The sequence below is a fragment of the Diaphorina citri genome, unplaced genomic scaffold (genome assembly GCF_000475195.1).
Source record: "Diaphorina citri unplaced genomic scaffold, Diaci psyllid genome assembly version 1.1 scaffold1862, whole genome shotgun sequence".
Classification (NCBI taxonomy): Eukaryota; Metazoa; Arthropoda; class Insecta; order Hemiptera; family Psyllidae; genus Diaphorina; species Diaphorina citri.
The window spans coordinates 28,710-43,794 of record NW_007379288.1 but is presented as its reverse complement, the minus strand read 5'-3'; the positions used below and the strand labels follow the sequence as shown (position 1 = coordinate 43,794).

At 39.4% G+C, this 15,085-nt stretch overlaps 1 protein-coding gene across 1 annotated transcript in view; it reads left to right on the top strand.

The window, feature by feature from the left end:
* The window catches only part of LOC103517475 (nicalin), a 21,820-nt gene extending 7,201 nt beyond the window's left edge, over positions 1 to 14,619 (top strand). Inside the window, exons 4-8 of the mRNA XM_026829560.1 lie at positions 6,130 to 6,317; positions 9,681 to 9,869; positions 12,371 to 12,442; positions 13,640 to 13,795; positions 14,411 to 14,619. Of these exons, the coding sequence (XP_026685361.1) occupies positions 6,130 to 6,317; positions 9,681 to 9,869; positions 12,371 to 12,442; positions 13,640 to 13,795; positions 14,411 to 14,599 (794 nt within the window). The 3' untranslated portion in view covers positions 14,600 to 14,619. The remainder of the gene's footprint in view (positions 1 to 6,129; positions 6,318 to 9,680; positions 9,870 to 12,370; positions 12,443 to 13,639; positions 13,796 to 14,410) is intronic.
* The last annotated feature ends 466 nt before the right edge of the window (positions 14,620 to 15,085 follow it).

The following is a 15,085-nucleotide window of genomic DNA, read 5'->3' as shown; positions in this document are numbered from 1 at the left end:
AATAGAAACTTATTAAAAAAAAAAAAAAGATCTGACAGGCGGACTTCATCAGGTATATGTGACAAGTACACCTGATCAGGTGTATCTGATAGTGAATGTCTAGCCTTATTCATGACATCATGTTACATTTATGTACATGTACTTCAGCAGTATAATGTCCATCAGTTTCACGTGGGTTACGGCAATTATGGTGGTACTAGATACCAAATATAGACACCCGCTATGTAACTCTAGGTCTTACTGAGTCATTCAGTTTACTGCTAAAACAACCTCAGTGGTCTAGTGGTGAGCACGGAGGTCTTTGAATCTGGAGGTTCGGGGTTCGAGTCTTGAATAGGAGAATATTGTCCATTGGGTTCATGTGGGTTACAGGCATTATAAAAAATCCCCCAAAAACCAGTTTTTCTTTTGTTTTTTGGCTTTATGGTTCTCTGGACAAAATTTGCACCACAATTTTCGTGTTCCTGGTAAAAAGACCTTTAATTTGATACCTATATAGGTTGAAAAGGTTTGGATAAGTCCTTCTATGGGGTCAGACAGACCGACCAACAGATGACACCGAAGCAAATACAATACCAAGCCCATCCCTTATACCTTTTTATTACTATCATAATAATAAAGGAAGGACAGACTAAAAATTAAGTAGGACAAGAGTAAAATCCCACCCGGGGTGAATTTTATCCTAACCAAAGGTATAGCAATAGAGTCTGGTGGAGGGGCTTTGTTCATCGACCTGTCCTATAGGATAGAACGATAATGGTTATGTATGTGTATGTATTCAGTTTATTATTATTATTCTTGATTTGATTTTTCAAATTTACTTTCATGTAATGATTTAAAATCAAGACTAGAGCCCATTCTCCCTTTATTCCTTTAAGTCACCCATCCATTTATTGGCCTTGCTCGGCATAGCTTAACATAGGTGACGCAAAATCCTAAAATAATCTGGTTATCTAAAACTTTCTTGCTTTGAGTTCAAAGGTCGTCACAACAAACCTATGCCAATCCATGAAGAGCATGGATGATGGAAATTAGTACCCTACACGCCTTACACTTGAATTTAGACCACGCTACGCCACTGTGGATATGCAATGTGAGTCACACCAAGTGGAATACAAATAGCCGGAAACCGGAAAATGGCAGGAAGATTTTTCATGTGTGACAACCGGGCGCTTTTCGGATTTATCCTTAACAGATTGTAAACATAACCTCAAATTACAAGTTTGTTGAAATTTTTGTAAATTTAAAATTATTTGGAATATTATTTCCGATTTAAAGTTTTTAATAATAATAACCCATTACAACAAAAAAAAAAAAAAAAAAAAAAAAAAAAACAGAAGGAAAAAATATTTAAGTAGGTAAATTGGTTAAATAATTAAATAAAATCACCAAAAACCTCTTCGCAAATGGCTAAATACGTAAAATACGTCTGAGAACGAACCCCCAACCACGAGCGCCTTGTATTTCTTGGATATGCAATGTGAGCCACAGCCACACCAAGTGGAATACAAATAGCCGGAAAATGGCAGGAAGAGTTTTCATGTGTGACAACCGGGCGCTTTTCGGATTTTTAACAGATTGTAAACATAACCTCAAATTACAAGTTTGTTGAAATTTTTATAAATTTAAATTATTTGGAATATTTCCGATTTAAAGTTTTTCCTGTTTTTCCTTAGTTCAAACCCTGATTTTTGCCCAGTTTTCCTTGAAATCTGAATCTACATTCCTTCTGAAATGGAGACCACAGTCTAATAATTCATACTTCAGTGCCGCAACCTTCCAGTGACCCTGTCAACTGTCATCAGAGTTGGAAATACTTAAGTACATTATTGTCATGAACAAACAGCCTAATTTAATTAGTTAATTACAAATTATCAAAAGATTGGACACACTTATCTAAACACTTCAAAATGTACTTGTTTGAAGAAGAAATCTCCGAGATATTCAAAAATACCTTCACCTACTATTTTGTGCTTATCTCGATCATTTTGTTTGTGGCCCCGCTAAGCTCTGTCATTCAACTTCATCAAAATCAATAGGTACATCAATACATGCATTGTATGCCATGTATAATTCATAGTCTTCAAATCTTTTAGGCAAATTCCTTTGTCTTTTGTTCAAATGGTTAGATTGATTTTCAATCGGAATTTGATTTTCCCCATCAGTTCGATTTCAATTCTGTGTCCTATGGTAAGTGAGAAGCCCTGTGTGGTTGTGGGACATTAAACAGGGAGTAGACCAGCTTAGCCTGGCTGGGGGACTTTTAACAAGGAGTATACCAGCTTAGTCTGGCTGGGGCTTGTTAAACAGGGAGTAGACCAGTTTAGTCTGGCTGGGGCTCGTTAAACAGGGAGTAGACGAGCTTAGTCTGGCTGGGGGACGTTAAACAGGGAGTAGATCAGCTTAGCCTGGCTGGGGGACTTTTAACAGGGAATATACCAGCTTAGTCTGGCTGGGGCTCATTAAACAGGGAGTAGACCAGCTTAGTCTGACTGGAGCTTGTTAAATAGGGAGTAGACCAGCTTAGCCTGGCTGAGGCTCATTAAACATGGAGTAGTTATACCAGCTTAGTCTGGCTGGGGCTTGTTAAATAGGGAGTAGACCAGCTTAGCCTGGCTGGGGGACTTTTAACAGGGAGTACACCAGCTTAGTCTGGGTGGGGGACATTCAGGGAGTATACCAGCCCAAATTTCCCTTGCTAAGGAAATAGCAAAGGCTGAATGCAAAGGGCATCTCATAAAATTTGTAGCCAAAACCAAATGCCAATCCAAAGCAATCACCTTAGTCAGGGCTGACCCCATCTGTACATGGGAAAAGGCAAAGAAAAAGAAGAAGATGGTAAGTCAGAAGCCACTTTCTGTCTTGTTGATGTTGTAGCCATTGTCCAAGCCAAACAGATTCAAAGTGCCATATCAATTTGTTTAAGTCATAGGTTCAGGGTTGTGAGTTGAGTAGGCTTGATAAGGGAAGGTATGATCTTAGAAGCCTAACTCCTCCTTTGTCCTTTGACACTATTTTCCCCTAGACCTAAGCCTTGGGATGGGCTTTCTGTGTATAGACTGAAGTAGGTATTTGTTCAGAAGTCATGTCAATGGAAAATTGCTACCAAAAGAACTGTCACAAATGAGCTGTGACCAGTGTTATTGTAGGTTTAGATTAAGCACAAAAAAAGAGCTTTCACAATTTGAACATTGACCAGTGTTATAGGGTTAGGTTAAACTCAAAGGAGCTTTTTACTTTTTTCATTGTTGTGGCTTCTGAAAAATGATCATTGATTTTGTTTTTCTCATTCAGGCTGCCGAAGTGCTAGTGTGAATCTAGAAGTGCGGTCCCTCTTAACATGGAGTACGGCTAGACATTGCATCATAACACTCAAAGGAGCTTTTTACTTTTTTCATTGTTGTGGCTTCTGAAAAATGATCATTGATTTTATTTTTCTCATTCAGGCTGCCGAAGTGCAGGTGTGAATCTTGAAGTACGGTCCCTCTTAACATCAAAGGAGCTTTTTACTTTTTTCATTGTTGTGGCTTCTGAAAAATGATCATTGATTTTATTTTTCTCATTCAGGCTGCCGAAGTGCCGGTGTGAATCTAGAAGTGCGGTCCCTCTTAACTTGGAGTACGGCTAGACATTGCATCATAACGTGGCTACTCGAGATGACAATCGACCAGTATAAGCTGCTCAGTAACAAGGCGGGCTGTGTTCTGCTGATTCTACCGAAGCAGATGCATTCGCTCAAGGAAGATGAAAAAACGGTATGAAGTCCAAATTAACACTGCTTATGGTTGTTACATATTCTTGAGAGTTCATTGCAACGGTCAGTAATGGCCATGGCAACTGCGTATGATGCATTTCACCAATGAATTCATCAGAGATGTGTTCTGCTGATTCTACCGAAGCAGATGCATTCGCTCAAGGAAGATGAAAAAACGGTATGAAGTCCAAATTAACACTGCTTATGGTTCTTACATATTCTTGAGAGTTCATTGCAACGGTCAGTAATGGCCATGGCAACTGCTTATGGTGGATTTCACCAATGAATTAATCAGAGATTTCACTAATGGGAGATTTTTCAATAATCCAAAGAGGAGTTTTTAATGATATAAACAGGAGTTTTAAAAACTCCTCCTTTTTGGAATATTGAAATCTCCTTTTTAGACAGTTGAAAATTCTCCCATTAGTGAAATCTCCCATTAAGTCATTTAATCCACCATTAGTGGCATAAAGAAAACGAGAAAGAAAAAGAATGTCCCTTGTTTGGATAAAGATAAAGCACACAATGGCAGATATTACTGTTGTAAAAAGTTTTAGTATTTACTGGTTTAATACTTCTACTCTTATTTTAGCATGTAAAACTTACAGCAAAACATTGACCGAGGTATACTAAACATAAAAAAAACTTATTTTTTTCTCTTTTTTTTCTACAAAAACTTCGTTTTTTTTGATATGAGATTTCCAATTCAACTGGTGGTCTATGGTTATGCCAAGGTATTTAATTTCCTGAGTGGAAGCTATTGTCGATGATTGGTTGAAGCTGACAGAAGATATATTTGAAAATAACCTTGGGCAAACCAGTGGCATATAAAAAGTTTTAGACACATTTAGAGAAAGATTGTTTGCTGAGAACCAGGTGGAGATACTGTTGAGGATGTGAGAAGTTTTATCCAACAGTAGATGTATATTTTTGTCATAAATTAGGATAGTTGTATCATCAGCAAACAATGTTACTTCAGCCTCTGGGATAGAATGCTTAATATCATTTATGTAAAGAAGAAACAGGATCGGCCCAAGGATCGACCCCTGGGGGACCCCCCTGAACACCGGCAGTGGGCCTGATGTATAATTTTGTATGATATTGGATTCATTATTTGTTCCAGTTAACTTAACTCGTTGGATTCTGGAATCAAGATATGATTGGAACCATCGAAGGGTTGTACCTCTGATTCCATAGTGATGGAGTTTATCGAGAAGAATCCGATGATTCACACTGTCAAAAGCTTTGCTAAGATCAAAAAAAATGGCGGCTGTGGGTATTTTTCTTTCGTGATTCAAGTATTCAAGTATCAAGCTCAGAACTCATAACATAATAGAACAAAAACAAAAAATGTATGCTTATGATTCTAGCTCATTAATAAAGTAATAAGATTCTTTACTAGATTCATTAGATTCTTTTACTAGTCTTTCTTTTGACCTTATGATTCTTTTACGAGGTCATGATCTCTGTCTGATTCATCATTAGAAAAATTCAGACTTAATAAGTCCGTCCAGAAGTAACGTTAAAGGTAAAGAGAAACTAGTAGCCAGCCTGCCAGCCTAGTTAACTTGGCAGATAGCGCGTTTGTCTTGTCTTGTGAGTGTTAGGTTGTGAGTTCGATTCTAATAGAGCAATTGCGCTTCCGGGGATGAAAAAAGATTGGAGAATTAATGTTGAACAGGCTTGGGAACATTACTTGAAAAAAAAAAAATCTGTTGTGACGCAGTGGGAATAGGGTGAAAATCTTGAAAAGTAGACTGGAAATTTTGAAAAAAATGGACTGGAAAACCGAGAAAAGTCAGGGAATTTTATTTTTTCCATTTTGGTAGACACCCTGCCAACCTTAGGGCACCCGAGGGCCGCTGTAAACTTTGACGTCACGGCATACGCTCCCGTAGGCGATGACGTCATAATTCATGACTCCCGCTTCGTTTGTGCGCAAGCGTTTCTGCTCATTTTGACGTCACAACTCTTCGAACTTTTTCTGTAAACTTTGACGTCACGGCATACGCTCCCGTAGGCGATGACGTCATAATTCATGACTCCCGCTTCGTTTGTGCGCAAGCGTTTCTGCCCATTTTGACGTCAGGACGGCAATTAAAAATTGAATTTTCGACCTTTTAAAGTTACTTTTTCCGAGTTTTGACCTCATATTTGGATTTTTCACATCTTTTTACGTAGGAATCGACCTTTTATTTATAATGTTTACCCATTTGCAACTGCGACGGCAATTAAAAATTGAATTTTCGACCTTTTAAAGTTACTTTTTCCGAGTTTTGACCTCATATTTGGATTTTTCACATCTTTTTACTTAGGAATCGACCTTTTATTTATAATGTTTACCCATTTGCAACTGCTCCATTCCTCTTTTACAGCCCTGATTAATGCTGTCGCTGGGAATCGCTACCAGTTGGTCATCAATGCTAACAAGCCAGCGGCTCAGAGCGACCTCAACATTGCCAGTGTATACGGATCCTTACCGGGCAGAAGCACTGTGGGTGACTCTCACCGATTGCCCACCGTAGTGATTGTCACCCACTACGATACGAGCGCAATCGCACCCGTGAGTATTATTATCAGACGTAGTGTGGGTGACTCTCACCGATTGCCCACCATAGTGATTGTCACCCACTATGATACGAGCGCAATTGCACCCGTGAGTATTATTGACCGAACGACAGTGGTCTATGTTTTAACTTTTAACTCGATCATTTTTCATTTAGTTGGATGTTTGTTTGTTCCGCTATAACTCCCAATCGACTGGTCCGATTTTGATGAAATTTGGTACATGAGTTGATAAGATCAAGGCACATCGATCTTTGAAAGTCCTAGAACCAAGCGGGGTCGATTTCATAATCTGCATGTTTCTGAATAGAATACATATTGTGAATTGCATTCATACATACAGTCGTCATTGTTTAAACCAGGGTTGTCCAACCGCAATTGCACCCGTGAGTATTATTATCAGACGTAGTGTGGGTGACTCTCACCGATTGCCCACCATAGTGATTGTCACCCACTATGATAGGAGCGCAATTGCACTTGCACCCGTGAGTATTATTGACCGAACGACAGTGGTCTATGTTTTAACTTTTAACTCGATCATTTTTCATTTAGTTTGGATGTTTGTTTGTTCCGTGTGAGTATTATTGACCGAACGACAGTGGTCTATGTTTTAACTTTTAACTCGATCATTTTTCATTTAGTTTGGATGTTTGTTTGTTCCGCTATAACTCCCAATCGACTGGTCCAATTTTGATGAAATTTGGTACATGAGTTGATAAGATCAAGGCACATTGATCTTTGAAATTTGAGTCCTAGAACCAAGCGGGGTCGATTTCATAATCTGCATGTTTCTGAGTAGAATACATATTGTGAATAACTCCCAATCGACTGGTCCGATTTTGATGAAATTTGGTACATGAGTTGATAAGATCAAGGCACATCGATCTTTGAAATTGGAGTCCTATAACCAAGCGGGGTCGATTTCATAGTCTGCATGTTTCTGAGTAGAATACATAATATGTATTCTACTTATTATTATTGTGAATTGCATTTATACATACAGTCGTCATTGTTTAAACCAGGGTTGTCCAACCCAGGGTGTCTACCAGACTGGAAAACCGGGAATTGTCAGGGAATTTCACGGAGACTGGAAAAGTCAGGGAATTGTCAGGGAATTTCTAAAAAAAATGACAAAAATCCAAAAAAGTCAGGGAATTTTTCAAAGCCTAAAAAAAAAAAGAATTTTCGGTCCATAAAAAAGTATGCAACCTTGAAGGGAACTGGAAAACCGGGAATTGTCAGGGAATTTCACGGAGACTGGAAAAGTCAGGGAATTGTCAGGGAATTTCTAAAAAAATGACAAAAATCCAAAAAAGTCAGGGAATTTTTCAAAGCCTAAAAAAAAGAATTTTCGGTCTATAAATCCCAGGGTGTCTACCAGACTGGAAAATCGGGAATTGTCAGGGAATTTCACGGAGACTGGAAAAGTCAGGGAATTGTCAGGGAATTTCTAAAAAAAATGACAAAATTCCAAAAAAGTCAGGGAATTTTTCAAAGCCTAAAAAAAAAAAGAATTTTCGGTCCATAAAAAAGTATGCAACCTTGAAGGGGCTACTTGAATTTTCTTGCAAAAATTTTGCCTGCGGCGCTGTAATTTTGTGTTCTATAGAAACGTATTGGGGAGGGAATAAACAATACTCGTCTTGTTCTTGTATGTACTTGTAATGAATTTGATGGCACATTCGTTCTCTTTTGACAAAATTTTTGATGGCAAATTCGAGGAAATCAGGCTGTATGTCGTAAATTATTGGTGTAAAAAAAAGTGGATATAACTTTCGAAATTTTTTGATATTGGCTTGTTACAAGCGCATATTTCGTGAACCATCATTCCTAGAACCCTTACATGTACACCGATTGATTTCTCGTGAAAAGTTACATAGGAAAGACTCCTTGGTCATCTTAAATACTCTAATGGAAACTCTTGTAAAAAAAAATCATGTTGAAATATTTGGAGATATCACAGAGAGGAGAGAGGGAGCAGAGAGAACCTTCCAGTCTGAAAGCAGAAAAGAGAATGAGCTCTGACAAAAATCTAGGTCTGAAGAAACCTCCCCTTGACCCCCTACTACCAAAAACCATGTAAGGGGTCAGGGGAAATGTAGGGGGTTGAGGGGAAGATTCTCCTACATTTTGACCATAGGTTTGAAGTTCGGAATTAATTTACTCATTTCCCCTTCATTTTCATAAGTAGAAGGTCCTCATCGATTCTTCTGTGATAAGTCACCTATTCGCGGTTTGCTCGTGCTATTCGCGGTATTCGCGGATTGTTCGCGGTATTCGCGATTTGTTCGCGGTATTCGCGATTTGTTCGCGGTATTCGCGGATTGTTCGCGGTATTCGTGGTTTGTTCGCGGTATCCGCGGCTTGTTCGCGGTATCCGCGGCTTGTTCGCGGTATCCGCGGTTTGTTCGCGGTATCCGCGGTTTGTTCGCGGTATCCGCGGTTTGTTCGCGGTATCCGCGGTTTGTTCGCGGTATCCGCGGTTTGTTCGCGGTATCCGCGGTTTGTTCGCGGTATCCGCGGTTTGTTCGCGGTATCCGCGGTTTGTTCGCGGTATCCGCGGTTTGTTCGCGGTATCCGCGGTTTGTTCGCGGTATCCGCGGTTTGTTCGCGGTATCCGCGGTTTGTTCGCGGTATCCGCGGTTTGTTCGCGGTATCGCTTGGGAAAATTAATTAAAAAAAAAAAAAAAATCTGTTGTGACGCAGTGGGAATAGGGTGGAAAATCTTGAAAAGTAGACTGGAAATTTGGAAAAAATGGACTGGAAAACCGAGAAATGTCAGGGAATTTTATTTTTCCATTTTGGTAGACACCCTGCCAACCTTAGGGCACCCGAGGGCCGTAAGAGACCAAGGTAGAGAGTTTGCGGGCCGCAAAAACTCAACTCACGGGGGGGATGGCCTGGTGTAATGTAATTATAATATAATTTTATTTTATTATGAAAACTTACCACATGATGACATTAGTGCGATTTCTGTGGACACTCTGCAGCTGACACACGTCTTCGGTACACAAATATCGACATTCCCGTCTTCGGTACACAATAAATTTGAAAATTTTCATGCATTAATTATTTTATTTAGTATTATTTACTGTTATTTCTCATTTTCGTTCATTTTTTTAGGCGGGCCTTCGCGGGCCGCAAAAATGAGCTCGCGGGCCGCGGGTTGGACAAGCCTGGTTTAAACAATACCTAAATGGGTACAAAATCAGATTAACTGGAATCTGAGGCTTCAGATCAATCAATCAATGGTACTTGTACTGACCTATGTATTGACATTATTTCTACTGTTGTATTTTTTGGACACTTCATTCTTTTCTTTATTTTCTAGTTCCATTTCATTGTATTCTATACTTTGCAGGAACTGGCCATCGGAGCCGACAACAACGGTTCGGGTCTGATCGCGTTGTTCGAGTTGGCTCGGTTGTTTTCGACTCTATTCGGCAATCCTCGGAGTCATGCTCCGTACAACCTCGTGTTCCTGGTGTCGGGAGGGGGCAAATACAATTATCTCGCCACCAAGAAGTTCTTGGACGAAGAAATGGAAGAGGTAAGATTTTGGAAAACAATTTGTATAATTACTTTCCTTATCCTGTAGGAAGGAAAGTAATGTAATGGGGTCAAATTAAACGCAGATTTTTTTCAGCTCTTTTTTTACCGCAAATAATTGATGAAACCAAAATTTTCGCCTAGTGTTTTTGTTAAACGTTCCTTTGTTCTGTATTCTATGTATATCCTTTGAAAAAATAAAACGTCCATACGATAAATAAATAGGGGATGTGTCAAAACGAGAACACCAGAAATTTTTGCCTGCGGCGCTATTCCTCATTCTTTTCGTGTTAACCTTCATCCCCCAGGATGTGTGAATGTGTAGACCGAAAAATTACAAAAAAATGCGGCGCAGTTATTTCATATGCAAATGGAGGACTTGAGCCCTTACAATTTGGACGTTTCCATTGGCTATTACACTTGTAAGATACTTTTCCATACTTTGGTGATTTAGGGCACAGAAAGAAACCCGTTGAAATATTTGCAAATAAAACGCTACCTAAAATATGGTAAATCTGACATCTTCACTAATAATTTGTCTACCCCGTTGCATATTCAACTTATTTCACGGCGCTCATCTCTCGACCTCTCTCGTGTTACAGAAAGTCGAGCCCTCCTCCATCGAAGCCCACATTCGGCATCTTTCTCACACTCGCCGCTCCCTGCAGCTGTCTCACAAACGATCTCCCCTCGTCGACTCCTTCTCGTGGCTTCTCGGCAAGTACCTTCGGTCGTCGTCGGTAAGTGGCGCAGTCGGGGAGAGTCGGCTAAAGTCGTTCAATTTCGTGCAGGATCGGCGCGAACCGGAACTGGTCGTGTATTCGGGTAGTTTCGCGGTGCCCAGTCATGTGTATACGGTGAAGCCGATTGTGTTTGATTTGGTGCTGGTGGTGATTATTAGCGGGTATTTGTTCGGCGTGTATTGGCTGATTGTGGGCGTGGTGCCCAAGTTTTTGTAGAGTTTTTTTGGTGGGATTTGAAGAGTTTGTTAGGTGGGATTTGAAGAGTTTGTTAGGTGGGATTTTGAAGAGTTCTTCTTTTTAACCCTTTGGTGACCAATGTAAACTGTAGTATATCTAACTCGATGTAAACTGTAGTTTAAGTCGGTCACCAAAGGGTTAATTATATTCCATCAACAGGAAGCAGTGGGTCGATAAGTTGAAGAACTTCAGCCTGGCAAACGCTAGGGTAAGGGTTCGATTCCCAACTGGGACGAACTTTGTAGCAAAGAGAGCAAGAAGAGTTTCGGGACGATGGGACCTTCCTTTGCAACAGTTCCCTCTATCAACCTTCTCAGACAGTACATTACATTTTACAATAATAGATCAGTTGCGCTTACTTGGGTGATGTTTCAAAGTCATAGAGCAGGAAAAATGACCAACGGAATTTTTCTTTTTCTTCTACGACTTCTAGATCCCGAGATAAATCGAATTAAAAATTACCGGTAAATCGTAAACTTTGACGTCACGGTATACGCTCCCGTTGGCGATGACGTCACACATATTTGAACTCTTTCATTAGAACGGAAAATAAAAATTGAATTTTCGACCTTTTACAGTTATTTTTTTTTTTTTTTTTTTTTTTTTTTTTTTCCCCCAGTTTTGGTTTTTTCCCCCTTTTTTTTTTTTTTTTTTTTGAAGTTTTGACCTCAGATTCGGATTTTTCCCAACTTTTTACATAGGAATCGACCATTTATTTATTATTTTTACCCATTTGCACTGCTCCATTGATCATTATGTGTTTAACACGTAGCTGTAGGCCAAATTTCGAACCACCATCGGACAAACCGTTCAGGCATTATGCTAAAACAAAGATATGTTGTGGGAAATCTGTCACCTCCACTAATGTTTCTTGTATGGCACATTGCATACACAAATAGTTACACGGCGTTCATACAAATTGAAACTCATTTATGTCCATATTTGAGTTGGTGAAAACAGCACGTTCAATACACCAGTTCACAATGGATCACTGAAGTTAAGCATCATTTCACGTGGTTGGTATTCGGATGGTAGCCCCTCAGGGTAGTCGGGTGCTGACTTTTCCCGGCCCTACTCAGGCTGGGTGAGGTTAATGTGAGGAAGCGCGTAGCTTGTCCCCGAATGTAGGGTGAAATTCCCGGTCACAAAAAACCTTAGCAGTTAAACCTGATATAAAATCCGTAGTGTGTCTCTCATCAGATGGGCGAGGCTGGACACAATACTTTCCGTTTACCAGCAAGTAACCCGTTAAAATATTTGCAATCGAAATGTGAGTGCAGTTTATTTTGTCGATGATGGGATTTGAACCCGGGACCTTCTGCATGGCAAGCTAGTGCGTTACCACTAGACTGACCGTGCCCTGTATCATTTTTAGGAACACTGCCTCGGTGGTGTATTGGTCAGACCGCTCGGCCGGGAAACAGGCGAGCGTTCTGACAGGGTTCTGCCTTCCTTTTCTCGTCCTTTACCTGAAAATCAGAAAATCATTGAAAAATTTCATCTGAAGTTACTCTTTTTACAGGTGGGACGGAATGTGGACTTTGTCCTCTGTCTGGAGGGTCTGGCTTCGAGTCCCGATGCTGTCAACTTTTTCGTACAATTATTTTAATTAAATAAATTAAAAATTCTAGAACGTTGTACTATGCATTATTTTGTTCTATGTACAAGAAAATAAATAAATAAAATAAATAAATATTTGTAAAACTTAAAGTCAAGTGTTGGTAATTCTTAATAGTTATCTAAAGTTTTACCAAGTGTAATTTAGGTCTTATTAAAACCTATTTGCTATTTGTTTCACACTGGTACCTACTCCCTATTTATGTTCTCCAATTATTCCTTTTTTATCGACCTGTGTTCTTATAATATTTTAATCGATATATTAGTGATCCTATAGAATTGTCCCTTTTTATATCCTCAAATACTCCCTATTTATGTTCTCCAATTCCAATTATTGCTTTTTTATCGACCTGTGTTCTTATAATATTTTAATCGATCTCTTAGTGATCCTATAGAATTGTCCCTTTTTATATCCTCAAATACTCCCTATTTATGTTCTCCAATTCCAATTATTGCTTTTTTATCGACCTGTGTTCTTATAATATTTTAATCGATATATTAGTGATCCTATAGAATTGTCCCTTTTTATATCCTCAAATACTCCCTATTTATGTTCTCCAATTCCAATTATTCCTTTTTTATCGACCTGTGTTCTTATAATATTTTAATCGATATATTAGTGATCCTATAGAATTGTCCCTTTTTATATCCTCAAATACTCCCTATTTATGTTCTCCAATTCCAATTATTCCTTTTTTATCGACCTGTGTTCTTATAATATTTTAATCGATCTATTAGTGATCCTATAGAATTGTCCCTTTTTAAAAAAAAATTTTAACATAAAATAAAAAAAAAAAAAAAAAAAAAAAAAAAAAAAAAAAATCAGTAAAACATCAAAACTCTGTTCCGTGTTGATTTATGCCGGGCGTCTCTTCAAACTATTGACGTAGGTTTTTTTTTTTTTAAGAGGTTTGACAGAGGGAACTGTAACTGCTATGGTCTTATCGTCCCGAAATCGAAGAGAGAAGGAAGACAGGATAGGAGAAAGCCAGCCGTTCCGAGAACGAACATTATACCATCAGGATAAAATCCGCCCCGGCCGGGAATCGAACCCGCGGCCTAGCGCTTACAAGGCAGATGCACTACCAACTAAGCTAACTAGGCTGGCTCGACTATGTTTGGACACACCTTTTACATAGTTTCAAATAAAGTTATTCGTTTGTGTGTTCCCCAGATTTTCTCTCAGGTAGCGGCCAAGCACGTGGCTTCTTCAAATCTCAACGTCACTCTGAAACACAAGAAGATCAACCTACAGGACTCCTGGCTAGCATGGGAACACGAACACTTTAGTATGAGAAAACACAGGGCATTTACTCTGTCAGCTCTAGACGTAAGTAGCCATGAAAGCGCTAAGTCGCAGGTTCAATTCCCGCTTAGGGCAAACTTCATTTTTTTACATACTCCTCCTTCTCCTTCTCCTCCTCCTCCTCCTTCTCCTTCTCCTTCTCCTTCTTCTTCTCCTTCTCCTTCTCCTCCTTCTTCTCCTTCTTCTCCTTCTTCTTCTTCTTCTTCCTCCTCTTCTTCTTCTTTTTTCTCCTCGCCTTTGCCCGTGTACAGACGGGGTCGGCGTTTTTCGTCAGCCTCTCAATCAGCCCTAAACAGGGTGATTGCTTTGGGCTGACAGTTGGTTTGGCTACAGATGCATATTACGGGTGGATGCCCTTCGCACTCAACCTTGGTTGTTTATTTAACAAGGAAGATTCAGGCAGGTATACTCCCTGTTTAAAGTCCCCCAGCCAGACCAAGCTGGTCTTCTCTCTGTTTAACGTCCCCCAGACGGACTTTTTACACTCAAAAATAAAAATGAAATATAGAAAATGATGAGGGACAAAAAAAATAATAATAATAAAATAAAATAAAAAAAAAGAACCAAGAAAATTTAGAAAAAAGGCCATTTTTCCGCTTTCTTTTCTTGTACAATGTCCTTTTACATTTCTGCTTTCAGAATCACAAAGACATTCGGCGAAACACAATCCTCGACACCAAAGAAGCTCTGGACGTCCCAACCCTGACCAGAAACATAGAAATCCTGGCAGAATCACTAGTCAGCTATGTGTACAATATACAGGATGCCGGCATATTTCAATCTAGTCTAGTAAGTAGAAAATATTTAGAATATACAAAGAAGCTCTAACCCTGACTAGAAACATAGACATCCTAAAGACATTCGGCGAAACACAATCCTCGACACCAAAGAAGCTCTGGACGTTCCAACCCTGACTAGAAACATAGAAATCCTAGCAGAATCCCTAGTTAGCTATGTGTATAATATACAGGATGCCGGCATATTTCAATCTAGTCTAGTAAGTAGAAAATATTTAACTTGGGGGACTAGTCAGCTATGTGTATAATATACAGGATGCCGGCATATTTCAATCTAGTCTAGTAAGTAGAAAATATTTAACTTGGGGGAAAAAAAGGAACTGTAACTGCTAAGGTCTCATTTTCCCGAAAGCGAAGCGAGAATGTTTATAGGATAGGAGAAAGCCAGCCGTTGCGAGAACTAACGTAATCCCATCAGGACAATATCCGCCCCGGGGGGGAATCGAACCCGCGGCCTAGCGCTTACATTACAAGGTAGACGCTACCTTGCAAGCTAATTCAACTAAACTTCTAGAAG